The 12,099-nt window shown below is 35.5% G+C and overlaps 1 protein-coding gene across 1 annotated transcript in view; it reads right to left on the minus strand.

The window, feature by feature from the left end:
• Positions 1 to 9,983: 9,983 nt before the first annotated feature.
• The window catches only part of LOC115235184, a 16,369-nt gene continuing 14,253 nt past the window's right edge, over positions 9,984 to 12,099 (minus strand). Inside the window, exon 2 of the mRNA XM_029806795.1 lies at positions 9,984 to 11,854. Coding sequence (XP_029662655.1) covers positions 10,692 to 11,854 — 1,163 coding nt within the window. The 3' untranslated portion in view covers positions 9,984 to 10,691. The remainder of the gene's footprint in view (positions 11,855 to 12,099) is intronic.

The following is a 12,099-nucleotide window of genomic DNA, read 5'->3' on the forward strand; positions in this document are numbered from 1 at the left end:
ATTTATGTAAAAATTTGATTAGATATATATTTTAATGATATAATATTATATTTTGTATCACACTAAAATTTCATTCTTTTAATTAACATTTAGAGAAATTTCCATTATTTCATTTATTTTGCAGAACATTTATCTTAAAATTATTATTAATCTCTTATAGTTTATTTTATAAATATTTTATTGTTAAATAAAAATTTTAAATATTTATTTTTGTTTTGAAGAAGAAAAAGAAGAATAAATAAACCAATTATATTTTGCAGTTCAATATTTGTAGAAACATGAATATCTTTTACATATTTACACCAGTTTTTCAAAACCAAGTATCATAGGAAAATAATTTAGCTATCTTATATAAATTCTCTTTATTTTGAAAAGCAATCAAAAACGTTTGACACTCAAGATAAAATAGTTTACTTTCCAAAATAGTATTACTTTTGCGCCGAGCTTTTTTCCGCTCTTTTAGAAACCTGCCGGGGTTGCAAGTGTATCCTTTTGCGCCGCCCTCGTGGCGACAGTCCCAAGGTGATATCATACGTAAAGTCGAAACTTACGTAAGTCGAGGACCGAGTGTGGTTGCACTCGTTCCTCGAAGCGTCGTCGCAGCATACCTAAGTTCTATGCGCGCGTGAAGCTAGCTGGCGCCGCGTTGTCGCATCCTATACAGAGGATTGCTTCCGCACAGAGACACGGACGGAGCCCCTCGTGGGTGTCCACACGAGGAGAAAGATAAACGGGGAACAAATCGAAACTATAGTTATATCTCGAAATACCAAAGCTCAATAACGCGCGCGTGCGTCAGTGTGCTATTATTCGGTGAAATTGAAATCGTTCTTTCTGGTAGAAAAATTCACGGTATCATAGACTATAATTAGACGAATCCTGATTATAGACAAATGAGACGAGCGTTTTATTATTACCACAACAGGAAAGAACTCTTATTTTAGTTCAATCTTTTTTTTTTCATTTTAAAGAATGAACTAATAATATAGGATTACACATACACATAAAGATTAGAGATTAAAAGATAATTATAATTAAAGTATCAAGGCTATTTAAATTTGATATTAAAATATTTGATATCAACATATTAAATTTAAATAGTCTATAGTCTATATAATGATTTTCCTCTAGTAATATAAATATATAAAATATCGATAATACAATTTTGAATTTTTGTATGATATACGAGTGTTAATTATGCTAGAGTGCCGACCAAAAATTGAAATTAGTTTTCAATTATGAGTAATAAAGATATTTAAATATATCATATTAGCATTGCTTTCTAATTAGTGCACTAATTAATGCAACATATGAGAATGTCCCCATGGTACCAAATGGCGTCCCACGGAAACCTCCGCTTAAATATATCTAGTTTCTCGAAAAAGATAATTAATTGTAAAAGAACTGCGATTTTTTCTACAGGCTTATTCTTGAAATTAAAAATCTTTTAATAAGATTAAATTAATTTAAATAATTGATCAAAAAAATATTTTTTCTTATATATATAAATTAAATTATCTTATAATTTACATATATAAAAGAAAAAATGTACAGTAAGCTTCTTAAATTAAAATTCAACAAAAATTCTCACAATACCGATTACTCCGGAATGACCTCTGAATCACCACTTGACTCTTAGTCTTATTCTTTCACAAGGAACAATCACAGATTCATCGCTATCGACGCGATCGATACTTACGCGGAAAAAGGGAATTGGTTTCCCGGACGTATTTTCTTTTTAATCGTACGAGTCGATTCGGAGACGGAGGAGTATGGGTCGATGACGCGCATAATTGAACATCCTGGACTGGTTTGGGCACTATCGTTCTGTCGTTCCGAGTAGCACGATCTCCGTCGCCGTCACCGGTGCCGAGCATAGTGATCGTCCCCCGCAGCATTCTCATGAGCTGCTCCTCCTTGCTGTATCGTTGCGGCCGGTGTTGCATTAATTAAGCGCAGATGCCGATGCCTTGTCACCCGCCATTTGCCATTCGCGTTTGCGTTTGTATTCGTCCGACCGCAGCGGTCGGAACCTAATATATCCGCGTGTAAATGGTGTCTCGGAAATCGTATCTTATCACCCTGCGAAAAATTTTGTCGCAAATAATATTGAGTAAATAAATGAATATAGTCTCTGTTTTCTATATGCACGATTTTTAACATTTAATATTACATCTAATATCTAGCAATTAAAAATATTAAATTTAATGAAATATACTAAAAATTACAATATATATGTGTGTGGATGTGACATTTTTTTTAATTTTTAGCAGAAGGGAAATTTTGTTATTTATTTACAATAGAAGATTTTCGACTTGCTTTACTTATAAGTTTATTAATAAAAGAGATATTCTTTTTAATTTGCTTTTTAATATAAAGAACACTCGCTTTTAATATACTTTCTGTCATTGTTACGCTCTTTCTCATCGATCGCTGTCTTTGCGATTGTTTTATTATTTTTTTGCTTTTTTCTTTTAATTATATCTTGCTCATCTCTCTTCCTTTCTTCGTTTTATATCAATATGATCGTATTTTTGCAAAAATTTATCACAAAAGGAAAGAACATATAGATTTTTGCGATTTAATAAAGTTAAATCAATCATCTACGAATTTTTCAAACAATTCAGAATTGCTATTTTTATGACCTTTAAATCGAGATATTTATAATTTCTTTAATTCAGAAGGGATCCTCCCAAAGTTTTCGCGATTTAAGTTTCAAAGTTGCAAATACATGATAAAGTCATCTCTTGCAATTTCTCATGGGCTTTAATTTAACGGAAGTTTAAACGCAAAGAAGTACCGTTTAATTGCCGTTTAAGGTTGAAAATAAAAAAGGCGCGAAAAAAGATGACGTCCAATTAAACTTTCGCTAAGGAGAAATCGACGTCAAATTGATTAAGGAGTTCGCAGCTGGGAGAAAGCGCAGTAATTTGCGAAAATTCCGAAGTATTTTATATACAAATTATGTATTTTATGTACAAATAATTTTTTTGAGGATGAAATATTTATTAAAATATATATCATTAGTATATATATATTTTTATAATATATTCAATCTTTATTGTGTGTCTCAATATATATGAGATGAGTAAAAATTTCATTCAAAATAACATATTTCCATAATATTCCCGTTTTTAATTAAATATTTCGGTAATTAATTATACAAAATAAAAAATTAACCCAAATTAATATATATCTAAAAATTACTTTTAGAATTCCCGAAAATTGCTAGTAAATAGAAAACGCTATAATTTCAGGACACCCTGTGTGTTATCACGATTTGATTTCTCGTATTCGTCGTCGTTTGCCTAATTCGGTTGCCCCTTCGTACGTGTGTGCGTGCGATCTTACGCGCGCACACATACGAGGGAGCGAGTGAGTCTATGCAATTCTCTTGCCCGTGTATATGTATATTACTATGCACAATGCGTACGTAATGTATGTTGCATGTGTGCATGGCGATTTTAGTCTGGGTTTCGAGCTCGCATTGCGAAACTGGTTATGTACTTAACATGGGATAACCGTCGGAGACAGGTGTCCCGAACTCCTCTCGCGATATCGGACCATCGGGAGATAGTCGGTCCGATCAATGGCAGCCTGGGAAGAAGATGCGGAAGACCGTATCGAGACAGCATCACACATGCATACACGCAGCCACAACCGCCGCATTTTCTTTGCCCGCAATCTGCGTTGCGAGCCCGCGTTCTTGAATATTATGATCGTTGCCGATAAAGAGATCAATCAGTTCCTTCCCTGAGAAAATTCTCGATAACGAATGACAACAGATTATATGAATTTTCTCATTTATGTTATAAGAAACGGGAAATTAATTTTAATTGCTGGTAATTAATGATAATAATATTTATTATTATCTTTTGAGGAAGATTATATTATTATCAACTGATAATAATCATCTATTATAATCATCTGCAAAATAATTGTAGATAATAATTTTCGGGTTATAATAGATGACAAATATGATATTTTGATAGGTAAAAATAATATTCTATATGTCTTCAATTCCAAAAAAAAAAAAGAAGTATAAAATTATACGCTATAAAATCGTTATATTTAAGTCTTTCATTTTTATTTAAATACGTATCAGGGATACACATTTATCACTTGTATTGTCATTGTGCTTTTTCTGCACTCTTTCACCGTTCTAATTTTTCGACGTTCTTATCAATACATTAGATCATTAATTGTTAGACTACGTTGATGAGATCTCCGTCTTCTCGAGAACGATTTTGTCGCGACGACGAGCAGAGAGGGAGAGAGAGAGAGAGAGAGTGAGGGAGGAGGATTTGGAGTTCGCGGACACGTGTGGGTGTAACGGGTATATATGTGATCGATACCGCTGTGCGAGTCGTCTGGTCAGCTGGCGCCAGGACCCTGACAGCTTCCTACCAGAACGCACTTCGCCTCATTAATCTTGCTTTATGGCCGCGGTTGCACCTAAGTCCCTCTGCTCTCTCGGTTCCCTCGGCTCTCCTCCTTGCGATTTCTCTCTACGGGATGGACGATACGCGCCGGTCAATTCGCTGTCTAAAACAACAGCTCTGATTGTAGTCAGTCATTTCCTAAATCGAATCTTGGGGAAAATAATAAATTAAAATGCTATATGAATACGCAATGGGTAATAATAGAGAAACTTGCAAATTTTATCTGTACAACTAAGATACATATATATACAAATTTAATATAGGATAATTATAAAAATCCTACGAAACTTAAAATTTGGATATACATTGCTTATAACATGAAAGTATACTTATATTATTATGATGTAAAAATATAAATGTGTATTATGTAGATTAATTATATATAAAAATTCTTTAGAACCTAGAAAAAATAGAATAGGCTAAACATTTATAAAATGCTGTATTATTGAATTTGTTTCAAGAGACTCGCATTATCATTCAAATTCATTCTTGTTCGCGTTCTCTGACGTAGTTTTACACGATTAAAAAATGCTTGTTTGAACAACAAACGATGTTGCATTTGGAGCAAAATAAGGTTAAAATGTGTGCCATTGAGTATGCTAGTGTGCACGATAAACAAGTACTCGAACTCCGCAATGCGTTCCGTTTCGGAACTAAATGGGGCAATCTCCGTAACGAAATACTCGTGAAATTGATTTGGCCGACATGCCATGAATGCATCGAACGAACATTAAAACTCGCGAAGGCTACTTTGAATTAAACCATATCCGAAATGCAAATATCATTCTTTAATGTGTTTGCAAAAAATGATTCTTTAATTTCATTATTTCTTAATTAAATATACATTATTTTACGTGCTAAAATATTAACAATTTTTTAATAATAATTTTTATACTTAAATTAATATAAAAGTTAAAAGTTAATTGAATAATTAATTAATTTAACTCCCTAACTCTTTTTCTTTAAAATAATTAAATTAAATAATATAAAAGAAAGAGAGAAGGAGATAGCAATGTATTGCCCAAAACGAGCATGATCAGAAATGGACCAGAATGGGTTTTCTTTTATCCTTTTTTTCCTGTGATCTGATGCAAAGAATTTAATTGGATATCATAATTTTACAATTTTACGATTTTTGATATTAAATGCCTTTTCAAATTAAATGAAATATACGAAGGATATATATGAAAGAGTCAGGCGAGCAAATGGAATATGAGCCTATGACATAAAAACGAGCATGACCGCTCAAGGCGGGTGTTTTTTTTATCTTTTTTTTTTTTTTTTTGGAGTTGGATACGCACCGAGCCAATTACTATACTCGCGCTATGTAACCGTCGAAAATTAAGTAATGCTTATGAAGGCGGGTAAATGCACCTGCGCCTGCCTCTTAGCAGGTGCGTACCCACGGTCGGTTCGCTTCAAGTCCGCACGAAAATAAGAGGCGTGAGGCCGGATCGCGGGACCGGCCGGCTCGCGTGTCCTTGCGCCGCAAACGCATAATCAGTTTTGCAATGCGTGCACGCATGCAACTCGCAGTTGCATTCCTATTGTTGCTGCACTTCCGCAAAATTCTACGTCTTGCTTTTATCCTCTCGTTTTTATTTAATTTTTTTTATTTCGAAATTTTTTATAAATTCAGACAATTTTTTTTTGCAATATATATATTTTTTTACAATATGGCATCTAATAATAAGTGAAAGATAAGGAGATACATTTGAACATAGACTAGATTTAAATTTGAACAGTTATTTTCTTAAAATTAATTTAATATGATCGTACATCATATAGTATAAAATTTTTGGCATCTCTTGTATTTATCGAGAGAGTGATTTTTTTTTACCAACGTTGAAATGCAATATACTTGAATTATTCAGATGTGCTTTTACTCTTTCCTTTCGTTGTTTGTTCATGATTATCGTTTAAGACATGCAAAGCAGATATACTTTAGAATGATACATTCGGGAGAAGAAGAACATAAGGATGTTCGCAGCATGAGGAGAAAAGTGAAAAATAAGTGAAGAGAGCCCGTATATCGCGATGTTATGTTCCGAACACCTGCTCGCTCGCTGCCCGGTCGGCATTCTTTCGCTTCATCTGCAGGCGAACGAAACTGCCATCCATGAATCGCGCATAGAGGTGCTCTAATTGCAAATGGAAGCCAAGTTGTAGTTGTAAATAATATCTCCCGCGGTTCCGGGAGCATTAAAATCGATTAACGCTTAAATCAGCTTTCCTCTGTTGTTTGTACCATAAGCACAGAATTATCACTTAATATGATTTATAGTAGGACATTTTTTATATACTTTATTTATTTATTCTAATCTAGAATGGTACGCATTTTTACGGCTTGCTGTTTGCACAAATATGTAAGAATTGCGTCTTTAAATATTTTTCATTCTTATCGTTGCTCCCCTTCTTTTAGAAAGAATGCCACCTCAAATCCATAATCGATTTTGTGCGGTATTATGTCTCATGTTTTTACGGTCCGTATCGATCGAATTATGAAGTCCGTCAGAATCGTTCGTCACATTCGTGGCAGTGCACCTGCTCGCGGAAAAGCACGCGGTACAGTTTCTCTCACGCAGCTCTCGCTTCTCCTAAATTACTTCTCCTAAATTTGGAGAATCGGGCTGTCGTGTAACAGCTCGCGCGTACGACTGGCGCGATATAACAAGCTCGAGATACTGGAATAAAACGACTCAAAGTTTTACTTGAGAGAGATTCGAAAGTAGGTACTGAATCTTCGATTCATTAATTATCAAAGAGTAAATGAAGAACAGAATGCAAATACTTTAAATATTTTTAATATTGTAAAAAATTTCGTATCCATGAATTTCCAGTATCAATCGAATAGTATAATTGTTTAAATGTTTATATCCTTGTTTACTTATTGTTCCAATTACTGTACACATATTTCGTTACACTTGTCTTACGCGGATTTCTCCTAGCTCTTGCCGTTCTTCGCGCAGCCTCCACTTCAACTTTTCTCCGAGTTACTCCCCTAACGACCGTGTTACACGTGTATTCATGACGATCCCGAAGCGAGTACGCGAATACATGTACACGTATGAGAGCTGGTATGTGATGCTGGCACGGCGAGTAAAACCGCGCGCCCGTTTTCGAGCAGGTAGCTAGCCGAACGTGAGAACGTCATCGCCACCTGCTGTATCTCAGGATAATGGAAGAAGGAGACGCGAGTCGTAAGAGACGGCAGAAGAATCATTATTTTCTTAAGCAATTTGCCCTTATGCTAAACAGCTGCCAAACCGGATACAGCTTGAACGTGCTGTGCATCGATTTGTCGCTAATAATCCGGTCACAGGGGTATCGCGAATTGTAAAGAGGGATCTCATTATAAATAGAATTAAAAGATTATAAAATATGAAAGCTATATATATATAAAGAAAATATTTTCTCTTTAATATTTCAACGTTCAATTGCAATGATTAGAAAATCTATGTCTATATAATTTAAAAATCTTCTATGTTTTTGTATTTCAAACTTTATCGCAATAATTTGTCTTTTCAAGGATTCTGGTAAAAAAACATAAGCGAACTTAGAAAATTAAGAGAATATTTGAGATTAATAATTATTAGAAGCGCCGCAATTTCAACGATACCGTAATTAATCGTGAATGCAGTTTTACGACACAAATGAGCGTTCGTGTATGGCAGATAATACAATTGGATTGTTGGTCGATATCGTTATCTGTTGGCCAGATGCGCGCTCGCTCGGGAAATATTCTCGTCTCGTGCCAACCATGCATTCGGTGTCGTTACACCTGAATACATGCCGCGTACGTTGTGTGTGTGTATATTTTTACGAAGTGCTCTATTGGATCCACTTTTACCTCGTCGCCGCGATAACAGCCGCGATTCCATCGGACGTTTAAGCAAACTCGCGAAATCTAGCTGCGACTGGTTACATACTTACGCTCGACTGAGCAATGTCAGCCGAGCTTGAATTTATATTTTTGCTCAATGTTACGTTTTCATGAGATACGCCATACGACTATGACCCATATTCTCGTTGCATATTTAGCACTAAATGATCTTCAGCCTCATTTGATTAAAATTCAATAAAGATCGCCATGTAAATCAGCGCTCAGAATCAGACAGTACAAATTAAAAACTTTTCTAAAATACATTTCTTTATCCTATGTCTGAATAAAATTCATAAATAGAGAGTAAAATTAATTTTAACGAAATGATTACGAGGTATATCAAGATGAGAAGGATTGATAGAAAATGGAAGAGAAAGGAGATGTAATCGTGCATACAAAAAGACAGATTTTCGTTGTTGAATTTCACTTTCATTTGAACTTTACTCGAAGTTGTCTTACAACGTAAAAAGGTACATATCGAATATCGCATCAAATCGCCGCGTAAGGCCAACGTACAAATGCGCTTTCTTTTTGCATCGCATAACACATATCGCATATCTCGCTTCGGCTTAAATCGTTAATCATAACATTGTTACTCCTATTATTTACAAGAGTTCGACACGCAGTCAACGGGACCGCGCCAAAAGACTATATGAACGTATGCTCTGACTCTTCTCCGATCACTTTTACATTTAGCTTCTTTAGGATCAGGTAACATCCTTTTCTCGCAACAACGACGATTGTAATACTTGTGAACGAAACGCATTTTTTTTTTTTTTTTTTTCGTTAACAATTCAATGCAATATATTTATTGACCAGAGTAGAATCTATATGTTCCGAAATTAACATTATATAACACCGTGAATTCTCTCTAGAGACCTTCAATATTAATATTAATATTAAAACCCCTAATTTTTTTAATATTTGATATTAATATTAGAATTAGGTATCTTTTACAAAAAACAGATTATTACTGTTTATAAACATATAATATATTGTTTTTAATTACGGATTTAACGATAGATTTCGCAGGCCGAAAAATTTTTTCGAAAGTGTGAGAGACTTTCATAGTATATAAATCTAACCCCATTATAATGACGATACTTTCTTTTGTGTTTTATCAGGCTACTATATTTTCACAGGAAGACGATACCGTTTATAGTTTTGATAGCAATGGATTATTTTTAATCGTCACGTTACGTAATGTACGTCTAATGTTGACTGCTTTATCAAGTATACCGCTAGCGTTATTATTGTCTTCGCTTTTGTTTCGTCGTTTCTTATTCTCGCACACGTTCTAGATCGGCGTTTTCTAAGCTGGTGTAACAGATTGCAAGCGATCGACCGATCTCATTGTTTTTGATAAGTATGCATCTCAATGAATCATAGTTTGTAGATTGCTATTTTAAGCTACACGCAAATTTGCTCGACCGAATCGAGGCGTGCTTCGCAATTAACTCTTTCGAAAGGCAATATGTCCCAAAGAATACTTAAGGCTCCGTCAAAGTAATAGATTAAGCATTATAATGCTTTCTATGGATCTATCATCGCCAAAATATAAATTTAGAAAATTATATATATTTCATAAAAAATAATATAATTTATATACATATATATATATTTTTTTTTTTTAAATATATGTATATATATATATATATATATGTATTCAATTCTTATAAGAAATTTTTATTTATTATAAAAATTGGATTTGGAAAATTGTTCTGCGCCCTTCGTCATAATTTCTATGATGCGGTGCAACAATTGCAGCAGTGTTTACCATAAAACAAGCGCCGTCTAAGTATGAGGATATTTCTAAAGATTTATTGTCTGGTTGCACAGCTGCTATCGGTACGTAGGTAGATGGCTCGTCTCATAACCATGGGCGCCAGAAATTCTCTTTGTCGAGAGTATTCATTAAAATCTAAAGTTCGTTTATTGCAATTTTGAAGAATTATTACATAAATTCTATACAACAACGAGTAGTTATTCCATAGCGTTTTATACAAACAAAACTCGTTATCATTTTATTGAATGCACACATATTTTCGTGTTCTAAAAAAAAAACTCCATGGCGCCCATAATTCGCAATCTCAATTAATACGTTTCTGATCGATACTCTACAAACTAATCGAGACAATCTCGTAGCGTACTTTTAAAAAATCGATGGTTACTTAAGCTAACGATTTATGTTAGACTAAATCTAGATCGCCCTCCCCTCTCCCGCAGATCGAATGGCATCGAGAATAGAAGATGAAGCGTTTGACAAGCGTATATGGAGCAAAATCTTCCCTATTTCTGTATTCATAACAGACTTCATTGCTGTTTTCTGTTTCCTTGATGTTGTTCATATTCAAACCAGGATTCGTTCAATCGTCTTTTCGCTTTCTGAGCTTGCCCTCCGTCTGGATGGTCCTGGATACTAGTTCTACGCAACCATCCAAGTCTACCGGACCATTGTTCCTCGTAGTCATAACCTCGCCGTCATTCTCTTGAAGAATCTTGCTGAGCGTCATGATGTAGCTGCAGGCGATCCTTAGTACCGATAATTTTGACAGTTTCTGGTTATGCGAGTAGGCAGGTATGGCGTGTCTCAGGGTGTCAAAGGCCGCGCTGATAGTGTGCACCCTAGTTCTCTCTCGAGCGTTCGCTTCTATCCGTCTCTCCCTCGTCATATTCTTATAGTTTCTCTGCTGGCCCCCCTGGTGATGATGTTTCGACGACGGCGTTTGATGATTCTGATGATTTCGATGATTCTGGTGAGTGGACGACGTCGCTAATAGATGTTCCATCATGTACGACGGTGTCTTCTCGTAGGTACCGCTAACGGCGGGATGCGATGGCACTCGGGGCGTCTCGTTTCTCACCACCAAGGACAAGGGCTCGTCCTGCAGTCTAGGATGCGGTAGGGAGATGATGCTCGATGTAGATGTTGCCGTTGTTGCCGGCGCCGCCGGCTCGAACAACCTCTGACGAAGTTCTCGTCGAGAGGGAACAATTGATTTGTTATGACTGGCAGGATGTTGCAGTCTTCTATACGATTCCTGCAACCTCTGCACCGTCTCGTCCTGTTCCATTTCTCTCTTCTCTCCTTCTTTCTCGCTAGATGATGTTTTTGTCGATGATGTCATTGATGTCGTCGTCGTTGTCATCGTGTCAGACATCATCGTGGTCATTGTCGTCATCGTCGTCGTCGTTGAGGATACAGTTGTCTTGGATTCATTTTTGCAGGAGGCAGGAACCCATGGTCTGAAGGGACTCGCTGTGCTTAGCGATCTGCTCTCCTCCTGGTCCACGGTGGTTTCCTCAGAGATCGGATCAAAACGTCTCTTCTTCAACGGTGCAGCGATGACAGCCGGTTCTTGGATTTTGCGCGGTTCTGCCAACTTCCGCTTGTTTCGCAAAGAGATCGGTGTCACCTGTACCTCGACACTATCTTCAGATGCGGTAGGCGAGTGTAGGTCCGATCTGCTGTCCTCGTCAGCATCGAGGCAAGAATTGCTATCCCTCTCAGAATCCGCCATGACACCGGCTGTAAGCAAAATAAAAAGATGCGCGTTAATTATAACTATTTTGTATGCGTGCTTTAAATAATATAAAAAGATTAAATTACAAATTATAGATAAAAAGACTAGATTATAAATAATATTAATTTAATGTGTATGCAATTTAAACTTTTTGATGTTTTTTATACACTGCATCCAATAATGTATTTATTCTATATTTCCAAAAAATATTTTCAAAAAATAAAGATATAATATGAATAATAATATAATA

This window comes from Formica exsecta, unplaced genomic scaffold (genome assembly GCF_003651465.1).
Source record: "Formica exsecta isolate Colony F162 unplaced genomic scaffold, ASM365146v1 scaffold211, whole genome shotgun sequence".
Classification (NCBI taxonomy): domain Eukaryota; kingdom Metazoa; phylum Arthropoda; class Insecta; order Hymenoptera; family Formicidae; genus Formica; species Formica exsecta.